The sequence below is a fragment of the Meles meles genome, chromosome 5, assembly GCF_922984935.1.
Source record: "Meles meles chromosome 5, mMelMel3.1 paternal haplotype, whole genome shotgun sequence".
In the NCBI taxonomy this organism is placed as follows: Eukaryota; Metazoa; Chordata; class Mammalia; order Carnivora; family Mustelidae; genus Meles; species Meles meles.
Window position 1 is genome coordinate 10135540 of NC_060070.1, and position 19435 is coordinate 10154974.

At 50.1% G+C, this 19435-nt stretch overlaps 1 protein-coding gene across 2 annotated transcripts in view; it reads right to left on the reverse strand.

Annotated features, from left to right (window-relative positions):
* Positions 1–589: 589 nt before the first annotated feature.
* The window catches only part of ZDHHC14 (zinc finger DHHC-type palmitoyltransferase 14), a 265916-nt gene continuing 247070 nt past the window's right edge, over positions 590–19435 (reverse strand). The window contains exons 8-9 of one of the 2 annotated variants that reach the window (XM_046005509.1): positions 17205–17307; positions 590–1817 (exon numbers count right to left, since the gene is read on the reverse strand). In XM_046005509.1, the coding sequence (XP_045861465.1) occupies positions 1464–1817; positions 17205–17307 (457 nt within the window). In that variant the 3' untranslated portion in view covers positions 590–1463. Of the gene's footprint in view, positions 1863–17204; positions 17308–19435 lie in introns of both variants that reach the window. The other variant, XM_046005508.1, reaches the window with a different exon arrangement.

Below are 19435 nucleotides of genomic sequence, written 5' to 3' on the forward strand. Positions count from 1 at the left end.
GCTGAGTCCCCGCAGCTGCCTCCGAAGTGACTTACTCCTTAAATACAGAGCCCGCGCCCTCCTCGATGCTCAGTGAACGAATGAAGTGGTAATTTTCTTAATTCCACTCTGCTTTTTGTCTGGGTGAGAATGATCAGGTACATGCTCGGGGCCCAGACGTGAAGCTGGTTTCTCCTCATTTTCTGATACCTGAGGATAACCTCGCGCTGCCCTTTCCAAGCACTGACCTTACGGAATAGGACGTAGAAGACCGCCTCACGGTGGCCTTGTCCCTGCCCACCCTCTCCCGTCACCCGTGGATTAATCGCCCTGTGGCAATCGGTCAATGTGGAACAAATTCTGCTGAGACCGTATCAGAAAGACAATTAAAGAAAAAAGAGAAAAAAAAAACACTGTTGGAAAGCTACCCACCCGCTTACCTGAGAAATCATCCCGTAAATCCCTCCTCCCCCATTCCAAGATTTCACTTTTGGCTGTTTGGGGACCATTCCTCGCTAGGGATACTTCGGTGAAACCACACTCTCCACAGGCCAGCCAGATGACTGTGTCGTCATTGAAGCTGTTAAGATAAGTGTACGCAGATCCGAAATAACAGAGGATGTCATTTTATTGGCTGCCCACAGGACGTTTGGTCACACAAGGAGGTGGAGACTGTGGCAGGCGTGGTATGACACAAAGCTCGTCTAACTACCCAACAGAAGGTGAATTGATCCGTGGTAGGGTACAACCCGGCAGCCCCGCAGCCCGGGCGCCACCTGCCCCGTCTAGCGGAACTCGAGAAGCTGGCGCCTGTCGGCATTGTCCGTGAGCCTCGCTGTGCCGCACTGGCTTCCCCTAAAACATTACTTGAAAATTCACCAAATTAGAAGAAAGCAAGCAAGCAAGCAGCATTTCCGTTTGGATACCAACACCACTTGGAAACAGACGTAGCGTGGCATGCAAATCCAGATCTGGTCTTTTTTTTTTTTTTTTAATCCCCTTTAGGTTTTCGTTTTTGTTTTTAAATTAACAAATGGAATGGTATGTCTAGTTCAAATATTAGTAGCATAACATGTAAGTGCAAATTCAGTCTGGCCACCAGCGTCGTCAGCCTTCCCGTGTATCTGTCCCCAGAGCAGCGGGTGGACAGCAGAACAGCCATCCGGACCGGGTCCTTTCCTCCCGGGCTCAGACTGCAGCCCCGAGGCTGCTCCCCTCTCCCCGGGTCCACCCCTCAAGCGCCAGCTGCCTGGAAATAGCCACTCCTCCATTTTCCCGGTGATCAAAGCAGTCAGGGTGGGGAAGAACATTCCACTCAACCCAAGCTGTATGCATTCCGGCCCTGCCCTCTTCTGTCCTGGAAGGGCCATCCGTTTGCGCTCTGAGGGGTCTGGGTGCCCCAGGACCCGGAGTTGTCCTCGCCGCCATGGAACCGGGTCACGGCCAAGCTCCCGCGGTCTGCGGCCCCTCTCCCCGGGCTGCGGTCACACGGAGCTGAGCTTCACCAGACCGCGCACCGAGTCCTCGTGCAGGGAGTCCTGGCTGGCCAGCCCCAGCACGTGCATGGTGCGGCTGTGGGCCAGGGGGCTGCCCGCCAGCATCCGCGGCGGCGAGGGCGCTTCCTCCGGGGTCAGGAACTGGTGGCCCACATGCTCGTCTTTTAGGGGCAGGATGTCTGTGAGCGCCGCCTCGGCGGTGAGGTTGGGCATGGAGGAGGGCGGCGTGGGCTGCCCGAGCGTCAGGCTGGCGCAGGGTGTGCCCAGGCCCGGCTTCCCGGGCAGGTGCAGCTCGTCGCTGGTGAGGCTGGGCTCGCTCTGCAGCAGGGGCGTGGCCGCGGCCTGCAAAACGAATTTGGTGCTCTGAATGCACTGGTCTTGGTCGCACTGGGCAGCAGGAGGGAGCCGGCAACCAGAAGGCGGAGAGGCGATGGGCACGGGGTGGGGGGGAGGGGGCACAGCAAGGGGAAGGGAGGGATGTGAGAGAGAGAGAGAGAGAGAAACCCGTTAGTGATGCTCAGTGAGACAAGGCAGAGAGCATGCACAGGGGCCTGCTATCAGCCAGGGACGCCCAGCACCTGGAAAACACCAGCACGTGCACCGAAATAAGCTGCTGGGGGGACTCAGCACCCGCAGGTGCCCAGGGAATTACGTGCAGCCAGAGGCACAATGCTCCTGGCCCTTGACCCCAGACATGACCTAATTAAGGAACAATCCCATGGGACAGTCACAGGCTTCACCACCCAGAGTTGTCTCTGGTGATCGGTGGCGGCTGCTTGCAGGCTGGAAACCACTTTTACTCGATTGTTCTACAAATACAGGGGCCGCACCCACGCTCACAGAAGCATTAGTCACAAGAGCCAAGAGGTGGAAGCAGGGGTACGTCCGCAGATGAACGGATCCACAAAACGTGGTCTAGACGGACGATGGGCCACAGCTGAGCTGTGGACAGGAAGGAAATCCTGAAATAGTCTACCACACGGATGAACCCTGAGGACATCGTGCTGAGTGAGGTGAGCCAGTCACAAGTGGGCGAATATTCCATGATAACACATGCGGTACCCAGAAGAATTAACTTCCCAACGACAGAAAGTAGAGAGAAGGGTGGGGGCCCGGGCCTGGGGGGAGAGAAGAGGGAGCTAGTATGCCTGGGGACAGAGTCCCAGTTTTGAGAGATGAAGACGCCTGGAGACGGACAGTAGCCATCTTTGTACAACCCTGAGCGAACTTATTGCCACCGAACCGGACACTGAAAAATGGTTAAAAGGGTAAATTTTATGTTTTGGATATTTTACTGTAAGAAGGAAAGAAAGAAAAAAAGAAAGAAAGAAAGAGAGAAAGGAAGGAAGGGAGGAAGGAAGAAAGAGAAAGAAGCCCCTCAGGGTCGGGTCAGACTGTCGTGCACAAAGCCCCAGAACTCCCCACTGCTAAATTTCCATCTGCTTCGAGAACCCTTGAGCTTCTGTGTTGTTGTTGTTGTTTTTTTTAATCCGAGAAAGAGAATGCCAACATTTTACAAGATGTTTCCTTTTCTTCTAAGTGTTCTCAGGTCATGTTACACCTCATGTCCTTTCCTCACTTCACTCGCTGGGTGAAGAAATGGTGTAAACATATTTCGAGCTGCTGGAATGGGCAACATGGGACGTGGAGCGTGGAGCCCTCCCTCGAGCGATGGAGCAGGTTTGGATCAGCCAGAAGAGGCCTTGGTGGCATTCAGAGATCTCGAACTTGAGTGTGTGCGGTCAGTCCTTCGAGAGTTTCAGGAGCTGCTCTTCGACCAGGAGGAGGAAGAACGGGCGTGACTTCAGGTTTGAGCAAAAGTGAGGCAGTGCACCGTTTCTTCAGAAGTTTTTAGAACAAACACATCCCCCCCGAGGCTGAAGTGAACGAGTGGCTTGCTCAAGACCTTACAGGTAAGAGTGAGGCAAGGACCCAGGGTTTGGGGCTGGGTTTGCTTGACCATGAACCTCTTTCTGCTACTGCACGGGACACATAGTAGGTACTTCATAAACCTTGTCTTACTATCCCCTCCTCTCTTTTTCAGAACTCCCGAGTTCCTGTAGAAGCTGTCCCAGCGGTTTTGTGATGGAGATGGCTCACTGTCCTGCCCAGAGGACACCGAGAGCTGCCATCACTCCCCCACCTCTGTGTAGGGAACAGAAGGAACCATGCACCACGCACACTTCAAGGAGGAGAGAGAGTTCATCGAAGTTCCGACTTACTAGGCCTTTCTTCCTTCCCTTCCTTTCCCCTTCCCTTTTCTTCCTTCCTTCCTCCCTCCCTCCCTTTCTTTCTTTCTCTTTCTCTCTCTTCTTTCCTTCCTTTCATTCTTTCTTTCTCTTCCTTTCCTTCCTTCCGTTCTTTAAAAAAATTTTTTTAAATTCAATTTAGTTAACACATAGCGTGTTGTTAGTTTCAGAGGCAGAGCTCAGTGATTTGTCAGTTGCATGTAACACCCAGACCTCATTCCATCACGTACTCTCCTCAATGCCCATCACCCAGTTACCCACTCACCGACCCTCCAGCAACCCTCAGTTCGTTTCCTGTAGTGAAGGGTCTCATCGTTTGCTTCCCTCCCTGTTTTCTTATTTTATTTTTCCTTCCCTTCCTCTATGTTCATCCATTTTGTTTCTCAAATTCTGCAAAGGAGTGAAATCATATGGCATTGGTCTTTCTCTGACCGACTTACTTCATTTAGCATAATACCTTCTAGGTCCATCCACATCGTTGCACACGGCAAGATTTCATTCTTTTGGATGGCTGCGTAGTATTCCTCTGTGGATCTACACTGCGTCTTCTCTGTCCATTCATCCGTCAGTGGCACTCAGCTTTTCTTTCATTCGCTCCAGTGTGTGCGTCCTTTGGCCAGATGCGTTTCTACAACTGCAAGCGGCGGGCACGCCCCCCAGCCCATTGAGGAGGAGGGAGAGCCGCAGTCTCTATGAATTCACAGGCTTTTGAAGGTGGAAGACCCAATTTCAGGCAAGAATAGAGCTCTTTACCGAAGGAAAGCAAGTCTCAGGGGAGACCCTCACTCTCCATCAGCTTCCTCCCAGTCCAGGGAGCTCAGGAACACTGAGGGCCCCGGGCGAGGGCCGGAATCTCCTGTTCTCATTTTCCCCATCACCACCCTGTGGTTTCTGCCACCGTAGTGCTTTCCCGTGGGCTGGTCGGGCACTGGGTTCCAGCTGCTGGTGGGGATTGGGGCGGGGGGTTGCTTTCTGGTGGGAGGTGCTGCGCAGCGAGGCGGGAGCCGCGGGCAGGCTGGTGCCGGCAGGTGTTGCTTACGCTGTCCTGTACGGTCAGGCTAGTCCAACACACTGGCTCAGTCTTGACAGGGCAGAGGCAGAGAAGAGCGAGACCTTCCTGATTAAACATTCATCTTCTGGAAACCGTCCCAGGGCTTTGGATATATTGTGCTTTGCAAAGAACGTTTTGTGAAAATCACCATTTGGCTTCCTTGCTGACCGAGACAGCTGAGCTTCCTCACCGCTACCTCCACTTTCCGGGGCTCGGTGCAGCCTGGGCGCAGGCTGGTTAGCGACCCCGGGGCTGAGCCGTGCCTGGAGGCCAGGATCCTGTTCTCAAATCTTCCCTCCTGGAGCTGCCCCCATGCCTCGTACCTTCTGTCTACCCAGCACCCTGGGCTCTAAGGAAAGATAAAACTGCAAATCAGACTTGTTTGTCTCTGTTGGCTTGCAGAAAGACTTCCTTTTTATTGAACACCAATTGGCAAATTCTATTTTAGGGATCAGTGCAAGACTGACTTGCGGACTCACAGAGGATTACATGAGAGGGCAGAGCTGGAGATTTTCAAGGTCAGGGGCACCAGGGTAAGGGGAGAGGTAGCCCCCCTCTCCTGTGTCCAGCTCACTTCTCAGGTCCTTTTCCCTGGTCACTGCCCTCCAGCCAGGCCCACTGCAGAGCTAGATTCCCCTGGGAGGAAGTGGTCATTCAGTCAGTTCCTTAGACCCTGTGATCATTGGGGACTTCAGGTGGAGCTGGATGTGGTCTGGAAGGCTTTGCATGACCAACATCCCTGCTGCCTCTAACAGGACCACCTGTACCCAGAGGTGGGTTTACTCTGAAGCTCTGAACTCTGGATCAAGTCCCAGTTCCTGGCAAATTGTTTTCTTTCTCTTAAAGAGAAAACCCCTCCAAACCCGGGTCTACTCCTGTACACATTACAGAGCTTTCCTGTGGCCAAACTGACAATTCATTAAAACGGTAGCAAATCCGTGCTCAGCCTCCGGGCCAGGACTATGAAAAACAGTGTTCTGATTACCAGGGGTAAAGCCTAAGGGCTTAAACGCATGAAAAACAATTGACCCTGAACTATTGCATTAAAAAAAAAAGTCTAAATCTAAGTGACTCAGAAATAATTTCAAAATGACTATTTTGAACCCTGGCTTGTATTAACCGACTTCAAGCCTCTCTCCTACTTTGATTTCTTCAAATATTTAAAAAGATGACTATCTTTCTGAGTATTGTTATGGATATTTCTTTCATCAGGGGGCCTGCTTTCATATTAATAATTAACCTACTCTCTGCCCTGCGTCCCTTCCCACCAGTTTAACTTGCGGCAGTGACATCAGTGAGCACAGTTACCGGGACAAAGAACCTAAGCGTCTAAATCCTGCTGACCCGAAACTTGGAAAAGAATTTGTCCCATTCGAACTGATTTTCCTTTAGACAACCAACCCCGTATGTGGGCACCCAGGGACCAGGCTTTGTTCTACTGGACTTTCCCATATAAATCTCTTATCGGCTCCACGGGATGATGGACTTGATTGGATTCCAACCAGGGACTATAATTCTCATAATATTAACTTCGCATGTTTTGAGCATCTCCTTAGAAAAGACTCAATGATTGGGAAGCTTTTTTTTTTTTTTAAGGTTAGCATTCCCCCATTTTGCACAATGCCAAAATTCCCAGGAGGATGAGTTGATAAACCTTCACGGTTGCAATCCCATTTGATAACTCGGCCGATATTTCCACGGTCACTGTGGAGGTGATCCATGAAACGATGTACTCATACCTCCTCCTTTTCACCCCTGCTTCTGATTTTATTTGCCCATTTCTTCTTTCTTCTTCCTCTTCTCCCTCCCCACCTCTCCTCAAAGGTCAGCTTTTCTCTTTTTATTTATTTATTTTTTATTATATTTAGCCAGCCACTGTATAGTACATAATTAGATTTTGATGTAGTGTTCAGTGATTCATTGATTAAGTGTAACACCCAGTGCTCATCCCAGCACACGCTCTCCTCAATACCCATCGCCCTGTTACCCCCTCCCCACACTCTCCTCCTCTGAACCCCCCATATTGTTTCTTGGGGTCCATATTTTCTCATGGTTCATCTCCCTCTCTGATTTCTCCCCCCTTTGGATTTCCCTCCCTTCCTCTATGGTCCTCTGTGCTATTGCTTATGTTCCACATATAAGTGAAACCATATGATAACTGCCTTTCTCTGCTCGACTTAACTTTGCTTAACATAATCCCCTCCAGTTCCATCCACATCAATTCGAATGGTGGCTATTCATTATTTTTGATGGTTGAGTAATATTCCCTTATGTATATGGGCCACATCTTTTTTATCCATTCATCTGTTGAAGGGCATCTCAGCTCCTTCCACAGTTTGGCTATCAAGGATGTTGCTGCTATGCACATTGGTGTAAACGTGCCCCTTCTTTTCACTCCATCTGTATCACTGGGGTAAATACTCAGTAGTGTCATTGCTGGGTCACAGTGCAGCTCTATTCTTTTTTTTTTTTTTTTAAGATTTCATTTATTTATTTGACAGACAGACCAGACAGAGATCACAAGTAGGCAGAGAGGCAGGCAGAGAGAGAGAGAGAGAGGGAAGCAGGCTCCCCACTGAGCAGAGAGCCCGATGCAGGGCTCGATCCCAGGACCCTGAGATCATGACCTGAGACGAAGGCAGAGGCTTAACCCACTGAGCCATCCAGGCGCCCCAGTGTAGCTTTATTCTTAACAACCAAATTGGCAAAGGAGAAGTCAAACTCTCCCTCTTTGCAGATGACATGATACTCTATGTGGAAAAACCAAAAGACTCCACCCCCAAATTTCTAGAATTCATACAGCAATTCAGCAATGTGGCAGGATACAAAATCAATGCACAGAAATCAGCTGTTTTTCTATACATTAACAATGTAACTGTAGAAAGAGAAATTAAGGAATCAGTTCTGTTCACAACAGCAACAAAACCCATAAGATACACAGGAATAAACCTGACTGAAGAGGTAAAGGATTTATACTCTAGAAACTACAACACTTATGAAAGAAATTGAGGAAGAAACAAAAAGGTGGAAAAATATTCCATGCTCACAGATTGGAAGAATAAACATCATTAAAATGTCTATCCTCCCCAGAGCAATTTATACTTACAATGCCATCACTATTAAAATACCATTGACATTTTTCAAAGAGCTGGAACAAAAAAATCCTAAAATTTGTATGGAACCAGAAAAGACCCCGAATCGCCAAGGTAAGGATGAAAAAGAAAAACAAAGCTGGGAGCATCACGTTGCATGTCTTCAAGCTGTATTACAAAGCTGTGATCACCAAGACAGCATTGTACTGGCACAAAAACAGACACACAATGAACAGACCAATGGAACAGAATAAGGACTCCAGAAACGGACTCTCAATTCCATGGTTAACTAATCCTTGACAAATCAGGAAAAAAATATCCAATAGAAAAAAGACAGTCTCTTCAATACAAGGTGCTGGGAAAATTGGACAGCTACATACAGAAGAATGAAACTGGACCATTCTCTTACACCAGACACAAAAATAGACTCAAAAATGGATGAAAGACCTCAATGAGAGACAGGAATCCATCAAAATCCTAGAGGAGAACACAGGCAGTAACCTCTTTGACATCGGCTACAGCAACTTCTTTCAACACATGTCTCCAAAGACAAGCGAAAACGAACTTTTGGGACTTTATCAAGATCAAAAGCTGCACAGCAAAGGAAACAGTCAATAAAACTAAGAGGCAACCCACGGAATGGGAGAAGATACATGCAAATGACAGTACAGACAAAGGGCTGATATCCAAGATCTATAAAGAATTTCTCAGACTCAACACTCAAAACTAATAACCCAGTCAAAACATGAGCAGAAGACATGAACAGACACTTCTCCAGAAAAGCTCTGCCTTTCTCAAGCCACCCCCCACCTTTTCTGCTTTTCATGAGCGGACTCCTCTCTTCAACCAGTAGGGGGCGACATCACTGCTTACTTTCTTCTCTGACAACTTGGTCCAGGGCTTACGCTCCAGCGCTAACACCAAGATGCCCTTAGGTGTCTTTTAGAGGTCTAACCACTCACATAATCTTAAGAAAAACCAATCAAGCACCTGGATATTGGGCAGTGACAATCCATCCACTACAAACGGGAAATTGAGAGACTCGTGCTATCATTCCAAAACAAGCCTTTAAAGGTTCTTATTTATAAAATATTAGGTTGAATTCTATGAAACCGCCATTCTAAAGGTCAAAAATCAGGGATGCCTGGGTGTCTCAGTGGGTTAAGCCGCTGCCTTGGGCTCAGGTCGTGATCCCAGGGTCCTAGGATCAAGCCCTGCACGGGGCTCCTTGCTCAGCAGGGAGCCTGCTTCTCTCTCTGCCTCTGCCTGCCACTCTGCCTGCTTGTATTCTCCAGCTCTCTCTCTCTCTCTCTGACAAATAAATAAAATGTTAAAAAAAAAAAAAAGTAAAAAATCATCCAAATGCAGAAGACCACTGGCATAGAAACCCATTCTCTTGGAAGAGTGTCTATGAAAAGACCCTTGTGTTGGCAGCACGAGAAACAATGGGGGCATGAGCACAGAACCGCGGTGTTTGCTGTGTGAGGGCTGGCTGGTTTACTGCCGGACAAAGCACCGTCATTTAACGAACAAAGGAACTGCTGGTTTCAGATGTTCAGATGTCACACACGATGTTACAACGTGAAAACAGTGCAGAGATAATTTACTTTCCGTTTCTGCAGATTTTCAAATAAAATTGCTCATGTTGGGATACATTTTATTTTACTCTCGCTGACTTCTTGTTTGAAATAAACCCAGCACACAGGTTCAATGCTGTTAAAAGCAAAGCTGGGAGTTTTCTAGACGGTCTTGTATACAAATGAAGGGTGAGTGAAATTATTCATGGCTTCTGCTCCAATTCTTGTCAAAAGTATTAGCATTGGGCATCGTTTATGTCTGCTTGGCCATGAAGCCATCTTCTGGGGGTCTATGAGTGCTCAATTACAGTTCCAGAAATACTCTATACTTCTAAAACACACTTAAAATGTAGGTTAGGAGGAGAGCTTCCTTCTTGTCCTGTGATTTAACATTATTGTTTAATCTTGCATAACTTCTTTTTCTTACTATTTTTTTCAGATGATGCATGGAGAATTCTGCAATACTAGTTGAATAAATCATGTAAGTGCTAGGTGTAGTTAATAAAATTAACGATGAATGAAGTTCACATCATGTATCTTGTAGACATTACACATGTATTAATTCCGATTTTCTAGTTTACGCGTTTTAGAGCTCATCATGTGTTTTCAAGTCTTAAAGATTGTCACCATCCCTGGAAAAGCACACAGGCACTTGGCTTACAGTGTCCAGGGGTAGACTAGCCATGACCTCTGGTCTCTCGGCCCATGGACTGATTTGATCATACCAAGGCTATCCCTGCACCAAAGAGAACTCTGTCCCTCTGGTTCCTAGTTTCATGTTCATAGGGAGCCTTTTGCAGACGTGACAAAACTGGAGAGAGGAAGGAATGAGGTGGAGAAATAAAGACAGGAACAAACCAGTGTTTGTGCAGAACCCCCAGGAGCAAGGCCCTGAGACGGGGACGTCACACACGCTCAGCTGAACGTCTAATGAGCTCCTCCCACGTTCCAGGCTGTGTTACCAGCTGGGGCTGGGAGGATGGGACAGACAGGGTCTCAGTCAGTTCCAATCGCCACTGTTCACTCTCCCTTTCTTCCTCTCACTCCTCGCTAGTGTCTAATTCGATCAAGAGACTTGATTTGACTTGGTGAGGGCTGAGTTGATGGGGTGGATGGAGAGAAAGTCAGGAAAAGATAATAAATGTTGATTTTCGAGAAAAGACTCTTCCAGCAGGAGAGACGAAATCGGGTTAATAGATGACAAACAGGTAGCTCGCGCTTTGTTAACAATGCCCCATCCGGGGGCGCCTGGGTGGCTCAGTGGGTTAAGCCTCTGCCTTTCGCTCGGGTCATGATCCCGGCGTCCTGGGATCGAGCCCCGCATCGGGCTCTCTGCTTGGCAGGGAGCCTGCTTCCTCCTCTCTCTCTCTCTCTCTCTCTATGCCTGCCTCTCTCCCTACTTGTGATCTCTATCTGTCAAATAAATTAATAAAATCTTTAAAAACAAACAAACAAACAAAAACAATGCCCGATCAGCTGTTATTTCCAGGACAACTAATAACATTGACCCACATCTCCACTATTTCAAAGTGAATTTCTACAAACCACATCATTCCTTTGTAAGCACGGGGAAGGAGCCATCTGTAAGTTTTCCCCACTATGGGCAGGGTACCTCCCCCCCCCCCCCCAGGTATCTATGGGCACCCAGGTGCCACCTTCAGCTTCCCCCTCCCCCTGTGTTTCCTTTGGTGACTTTTATGACCAGCTTGTCACCAAGCTGAAAGGCAGGGGGCATCCAGGGCTCCTTGTCCCCAGCCCTCCACAGAGACTCCATCTCCAAGCCCCTGACAGCTGCTGCCTCTTTTCTAAAGCCACCTCGGCTGTCCCGAGCAGACCCACTGCCGCAAGGCCTACTGTGAAGGTCTTCTTCTGTTTTCCCCGTCTCCATATTAACACGCCTCCCTCTGCACCGCACGGGACCTCCTGGGCTCCATTCACCCCAAGAAAACCTGATGGTATTGCTCTCTGCAACGGCTCCCTGCCTTGTGGAGAATTCCACGGTCCCTCTAACATCTTTGCAGCCCACAGCCTGGCAACTCAGTTCTCCGGCTCTTGCCCGGGCACACAGGGGCCCCCCACTTGTGCCTTTGATCTGTCCGTGCTCTGCGTGGGGCATCTCTCCCACCTCTGGGTGGCTAGTGCATTTTAACGAACCTCTTACTATTTGGCTCAGACGTCATTTCCTCCAGAAAGCTTTGCCTGAAACCCAAGTACCTCCGTTTGGAGTCCCACAACTGCCCGCCCTCTCGTTTGCTAGCACATTCTGCTGAAATCCTCCGTACACCTGAGTATGAACATTCTCTGAACAGACCATGTCTTAGTTGAGTCAATTCGGCTAAGGTTTTTCAAGAAAAACATTCCTTGTGTCAGAGCAAAATATGGCTCAAAAATCACTCCTTTTAACCCAAACTCTTGGAGAATTCCAGAGAATTTGAAGGCTATGGTGACGGGTTCCAATGCTGGCTGACGGTTAAAATCACCTCCGGGGTCATTACAAGGCCAGTGGCTGCACCACCCCCTGGGGATTCCGACTGAGCTGGGCTCACGATATCAGTGTTGGGATCCTAATGTTCGCCCAGGGCTGAGGCCCACTGGGTTGTAATAAGCTCGGCTGCCAGATGTAGGGGCCAGACCTGAACAGGTTCAGCTGACACCGACTTGAGGGCATCTGGAGTTGAATTAGCGGAAAGCAGCCAGGCCTTGTGACTCTGAGCAAGCCAGGCATTATTCTAAAGCCTCAGTTTCATGCTTTGCAAAATGGGAATACCTTGCAGGTTGTTGTGAGGGTTAAATGAGATGATCCCTGCAGTAACAGTCTCAACACTGTCCACACTCTGCGGATCGCAGAGTGAAAACCCCCAGTGGAGACCCCCTGAGCACAGGATAATTCTGTATTAAATAAACTTGGTTCCACTTTTAGAACTGCCTGAAATGCACTTTGGTTGTTGTTGTTAGATCACTTTGTGATTTAAATTCAACTTTAAAGGACCTGAAGCCAGTTTTCACATCTGTCTCATTGGGGATTGGAACCCAAGAACATTTTTTACTGATCGTGTGCTCTAATTATAGCTAATAAATGAAATAAATAAATAAAGAGGAAGATGGTGGGTTGCTTGTGGACAAATTGCTCCTACAGGTGATGCACGGCTCCTAAACGCAGAAGGTAAGTGCCTAGGTGTCCACTGGGCTCTCAGAACTGGAAAACCTGCAGGGATTGGGGTTCTTTCTGGCCAAGCACTGCTGGGCCTGATGCGTTGGCTCGGTTTGAGGTGGTCTTGGTTGGGGTGTCTGTTGGAGGCAGATGAAGCAAGTCAAAGAAAGGCATGTTATAATCTGCCTCAAGGAAGTAGTTTATGGCCAGTCTTGAAATATTTAAGCTCCTTTTTCCATATTTTGACAATTTCTGGAAAATGCTTGTGTATTTCTCCTGGTCCTAACATTCCCAGAGCAGGACCTGCAGCCCACACCGGAAGTCACTTTGGTAGAGTCCCCCAGCTCTCTCCTCTGGGGGACTTACAAGCATTTCACAGCACGTGGCAAACACAAAACACCAATTTCCCCCTTCAGGGCTCACTTTACCTATGTTCCTTCCCTCTCACCACCTTCCCTCTGCCTTCATGTCTATAAATTACTCTCACTTTCTATTTGTTTTTACTTTTTCAGTCCTTAATTTTCCTTCCTTTCATCGATTTCCATAATAAAACAATAATGATATGGCCGAAGAGACGAAGGCAATAGATTAGGTGACTTTGTAAAATGAATTCCTAGAAAGACAAGTGCTCTTGAAACTGATGCGAGAAGAAGTAGAAAATCTCAATAGACCTGTAACAAGTAGTACGTGAGTTCATAATCGAAAAACTCTCCACAAAGAAAAGCTCAGGACCAGAGAGCCTCACTGGTGAATTCTACCAGATCTTTTAAAAGGAATTAATCCCAGTTCTTCATAAATTCTTCCAAAAAACAGAAGAGGAAGAAACACTTCTCAACTCAGTCTATGAAGCTAATATTATCCTGATCCCACGCTAGACAAAACAAGAAAAGGAAACTGCAGACGAAAATCTTTTATGAATATAGATGTAGAAATCCTCAACAAAACACCCAGCAGACCAAATCCAGCAACATATAAAAGGGATTATACATCACGGCTAAGTAGGATTTATCCTAGAAATTTGAGAAATATGAGACAAAGGGGAAGTTTTGGTATAAAGCCCAGACTGCAGCAGGGTCTCAAGTCTGGGTCAAGGTGGGTGGGAGGAACCAAGGGTCCCCGTGTTTACCCTTTTCTGGGAGGAGCTGGCTCCCTTTCCCGTGTATGGGGCCTGAGAAGTTCTCTGCTCTTCTGACCTGTCAAGCTGCAAAGATCAGAGATTCACAAAGAGCTTCTAGCTAGATGGGACTGTAGAGACAAATTAGCGTCAGGTCCCATTTTGCAGGTGGGGAAAACTGAGGACCACAGAAGCAAAGCGACTTGCTAATAGTCAGGGGGTAACTGGTAAGAGCCAGGACTAGAGCTCACTCTCTGCTTCCGAAGGCTCCTTCCCTCACCTGGGTCATGTCCATTGTTGTTCAAGTTACTCAGCGTGGATGCAATTCACCTGGTTGGTCTTGTCATCATGGATATCAGGGAGAGGATGACAGTAATAATACTAGAGCTAATACTTATGTAACACTCACCTTGTGCCAGGCAAGGTTTTAAGTGCTTAGCATGCATTAACTGACCTAATCCCCATAGAAACCTTACAAAGGATATCAATGTTCCCATATTATGGAAGGAAACACTGAGGCAGAGAGGTTAAGCAACTCGTCAAGGTCATTCACCTAGCAAGCGGCAGAAGCCTGGCTCTTTGCACAATTAATCCCCATCCCCTCTTGGAGAGGAGAAGGAGGAAGGCCTCTTTCAAGCCTGGTGCCTGACTGTGAAGTGCACCCCATGTGGAAGACACATCCCTGCACATTTTTAAATCACTGTTGGAACAGCCCGGCCCAGGGACCTGTGTCCACGACTGCGCTATTTACCAAATCTGGAGCGGGCTCTGCCAGATCTTTAGATTTTGTCTCTTATAGGGAGAAAGTGGACCATGGAACTCAACGATGTGGAATCTCTTTACTGTGGAGTCCACGGGAGTCAGGGGGAGCCGCTGGTCCAGAAAGCGTACGCAGAACGTCACGTATCTGAACTTACGGGCTGCACATGTCATTACGGTTGTGGCAGCTGGAGTGTTACGATACCGGAAGGCTCCCCAGGCTGACCTGTGCCTTGATCATTCCTTTACATCCCATGGCACTTTTAATGCCTTGTCCAGAAGAGCTTGTACGCTCTTCTGGAAAGATCTGTGCACGCCTGGACAAAGAAATGAATGAAGCTCTTCCCCTTTCTGTGTGCTGGTGGCGACGCGGGGCTGTGGGCAGTGAGCGAGGCAGGCAGGGCATGAAGTCCAAGTGCCGTCAGCCTTGGCAAGTCGCCTGGGGTCACGGGGCCTCACTCAGTCCCCCCGGTCATGACTCAGGACACCATGGCTTCCAGGTTGGGCCTGAAGAAGCTCTGCTGTAGGTCAGAGCTCTGCCCAAGCCCCCGATCTGACTGGCCCCTCAGACATGTACCCTAACCATTCCTGCCAGGCCAGTGCCCTCGAGAGTATGTCCTTAACTTGGGGTCATGGTGCAGGTCTAGATGGCCTGGACCCCAGAGGCACAAGGGGAATTTTGATGACTCTGATTAACCGGATGAAGCAAAATAACCACCATGTCCCCTTTGTCAAACCTGCCTCTCTGTCTAGCATAGAGGCACATAGTAGTTGCTCAATAAATGCTTGTGGAATTAACAAAGTATGCCCTCATCCCATCTTAACATAAAGTGGCTTAACAGTGTCAACACCTTGAAGGGGGCCTCGTTTACTTCTTAAATCTAGAGAAAGTACAGAGCAGAGCGAGCTCAGTACCACGGGAGTCAGGGCGTGAAACAAGCCCAAGTTCAGGAAGTTTGGTAAGGACCCCTGCCCTCAGAGGCAGCATCTAGTGAGGGCTCCTCCTGCATCCTTCATGTATGTGTGTGTGTCCTGTCCCCAGACCGCTGCCTCCCCGAGGACAGAGGGACTCACTCCAGAGACCTCGCATTCCTACACCCGAGTCGAGTCCTCAGCACACAGCAGGGACTCAGTTACCGAACGATCGAGAGAATGTAGACACAGTGTGTGAAAGCTCGAGCACACATCCCAGGAGTTCTGGGTGGGAGCCACGGTCAGGACCGCGAACAGGAACTTTCTCCTTCCAGGACTTCTGGTGTGCACCCGCCAATCTCTGAGAAAGACTTCCGAACACAGATGCCGTTGTCTGTAGCGCCTGTTCACGTAGAGGAGGCCGTATACGAAGTAGACACGGGCATTAGCCATCAGACTGGTTTTGGATCCATGAATCTGTGGCTATGTGCCCTGGGGCAGACGATTCCCCTTTCTTAGCTTAAAAAAAAAAAAAAAAGCGCAAGAGACAAGCAGGCCCATTTGCATTGCTGGTTCGGATTCAGTAAGATTCTGCTCCTCAGGTACTTTGCACACAGCTGGTGTCACGTACATGTAATCTCCTTTCCTGTGGGCCGCTCTCCTTGCTCTCTCAGTCCTCATTTTCCTCCTCTAAAAATAAGGCGGTGACCCTTAAGGGCCTCTTGTGTGGGTGAGTGCGGACAGAACAAGATGTCCTGTGGCCACTTTCAGAGTGGAGTGGCAGGAACCGTGACGCGCATGCACTTGCCTTTAAAGGAGACACTTTATCAGCAAAGCAAAGCACCGCAGCACGAACTAGACGCCCCCGCCGCCAACGAACAAGTCCCCGCAAGCTTCTCCTGGGGCCCGGAGCCCATTCTCAGGGGTCACCGGGATGAAGCGGTTTCCCTGAGCGCTTACAGACACAGCTTTGAGACTGCTGCTTCTAAAGCAGTTCTTTCTAAGCTGAAACAAAGTGTCCAAGAGGCTCTCGTCTTTGACCTGCTTGTTACAGACTGTTTCCGGCGATTCCCATCTATAAAGAGTAAAGAGCTTCAAGCAGGGCCACCCTGGGTTCCCTCCTGAAACGCGGAATTTCTTTAGGGAAATCCGCTCCAGACAGAGGAAAGCCATGGTCTTTCAGACACCTAAGGGTTTTTAAGAGACTGACGGTCAGAGCCAGACCTGACTGCGCTTTCAGGCGCCCATGGAGGGACTCCCGCCCTGGCCCAAGTCTCCCACCTGCAGACTGGAAACAAAGCCTGTCCGTACGCCCCACCTCGCAGGACACCCAGGAGCCCCCTTTGGCGAGACTTACTCAGTTTGGGCTCTGAATGAAGAAAACCTTGTCTGATTATGTGCATTAAGGTATGCATGGCTGATCTAAGGTCTGGGGTGAGAGAGGGGGCAACTGGCCACCCACTGCACAGAGTGAGGCGAAGGCAGAGAAAGGGACTAACCGGCCAGCCAGCCTTGCTGCCTCATTCCCTAGACAACACCCTGGTTCTGTGTGAGGGGGCCTCCCATCACAAGGTGCCACGTCCAGCTCCTGGAGGACTTTTTGCCCGTGTACGTCCCCTTACACGATCTGACCCGGAATGCACCAACCACTCAACGGCCCTCGTCCTTCGCTGGGCACTGCCTTCACTTCATGCTTCCTTCCCCCCAGTGAGCCTTTCAGTGGGTGTCCGGGAAAGGTTTCTAGCAGTGCTCGGTTGTTACTGGGTTAGTGACACAGAAGAGAAGCCTCTGCAGGAGCGCTGAGCCTGCCGCAGGCACTCCTACCATGTCGCTCTGTGACTGCGTGGCCCCGTACGCGGCCATCCCGTTGGACGGTGCGGCTGGCTGCGGCGTGTCGGGCTGGACGTAGCCTCTCCTGTCGATTAGGCTGCCAGAGAAAACCAAACCATACGTCGGAAGAGGGAACAAAAACCCAAAGGCGTCATCAACCCAATTTTCATTCCCATTTGGGACTCCCTGTCTCTGTGTGGCCCCAAGGCCGGCCCCTGGGGGTACACCCCGACTTACCTTCACGTCCTGTCAGGGACCAGATTCTGTCACCTCGGCCTTTGAAAAATGCCCGTAGCATCTGTTCCCTCCCTGTCACCTGCTGCAGGCTCCCCTGGTCTCCCACCCCGTCCCCCTAAGCTCCGTCTAACATCCAGGGCTCGTAAGGTCTCCCCGCCTGCTTGTCCTGCTCTGGGGTCGATCCGCCACCTGCCAACACTCCTACCCACTTGTCCCCACTTCCCACCCCGGCCTTAGTCCGTGCCTTCTTAGGACAAGCACCGAGTTCCTGGGTCTGTTCCTTCCTCAAGCGCGTGACACGGCAGCCCCAGCCCCACCTGCTCGCGCCGGTGTCGGGCAGTGTCCGCATTTTGCTCCGGCTTGGGTTTTCTTCCCCAGTCACTCTCCCTTCCACTCCCCTGTCCGAAGCCCCCAACCCTTGCTCTTGCCCTTTCTCTGGATTCTCCGGGCCCTGCACGGACTCCTGGAGTGGCGCACACCCCTTTCCGCCTGGTGTCGCCGGGGATTTACCTGCAACCCTCCCGTCTAGCAGCCTGCCAGCTCCAGACAGCTGCCTTCATCTTCCCCCAAAAGCACCTGCCCCGGCCCCACGCCCACCCCCACCCCAGACCAGGCCCCTCTGCTGTCCCTCAGCCCACCCTGTTGGTCATGTCCTGTCGGGATCCCCCGCTGGCCAATTTGTGTTTGTCGTGGGGTGTAAGCGTCCCGAGGGTAAGAACCAGGTGTTGATCATGGAGCCCCACAATGGACCACTAGGAGCTGTGCAGAAGCTTGGTGGCTGAATGAATAGGAGTGGGTCCCTGTCTCCCGCTCGCAAGTGCCCAGAGAACAGTGAAACCATCTCTTCTGTGGCCCCCGGCTCTGTGGCCCCGATGGAAGAAGCGGGAAGCTTCATGCAGCCGCCAAAAGAGCTGCCTTTCTTCCCTCCCAGGCGAAGGCTCAGTGTTCCTCAAGTCTAAGGGCAGGACTGCAAAGGGCAAGGGGGAGGTTAGGCTGAGGAGTGGCCGCTCCTGGTGTGGCCCCCGCCGCGTGGGGCTTGGCCGCTGACCCTGCAGCCTCTGCAAGAAGGGGCAGGTGCGTCCGGGTGCCTGCACGCCCTCCTCCTCCCGAGGGTGGCCGGCTGGTCCCCTGAGGCCGCCCCCCTCCTTGTCAGGTTGGCTCTCAGGAGACACGAGTTTTTCCAACGAGCACCTGCAGGTCTCCAGACCGCACAGTCACAAGGCCTGGAAAAATACTTGTGACAACAGGACTCTCTTTGCTTCCAGTTTCGGTTGGATTCCAAGAAATTTAGAAAAACCAAGAGGCGACAAGAACCTCCATCTTCCAAAGGGGAGGCGTGTGCTGGAGCCCTGTGCAGCTCAGACCGAGTGTGTGACCCCTGCAAGGGCATAGAAGATCAAGTGGAAAGAGCAAAGAAGGGTGGAAGGCGGTCCTCTGCAGTCCACGGTGGACAGGAGCCTTGCAGGTCCCCTGGGACGGGCCAGTGAGCAGTGAGGGTGAACTGCGACTTTCCAAAAGCTGTGCTGAAATCCTAACCCAGCTACAGGTGAAGGGGAGGAAAGTGTGCCTTTCAGTGAACTCTGGGGTCCCTACTCAAGGAAATGACACCATGCTCCAGGACATGGAAGTGTCCCGAGTCCTTTGTTTTGTTTTGTTTTTAGGTCACAGGGTAATTGAGGGGTTCGCAGGGGATTTCATTCAGGAGCACACACACACACACAAAAAAAGAATAAGGTCATCAAAAGAGTCCGAAAGGACAGAAGGGAGGACAAAATAAACTTCTCAGCCTTCATCCTCTGTGTTCAGCCTGATTCATGGACCAAGCACACACCCAAGACTGTAACATTCTGCCTCAAGTCTCCTTTCAGTCCTCACAGTAGCCTGGGAGCCCCTCTAATCTGGACGCCCTCCCTTCACCTCACTTCTTGCTTTGCCCTCCGTGGTCCCCTCACTCCTACACACGAGCTCTTTCAGGTCTTCCTCTAATA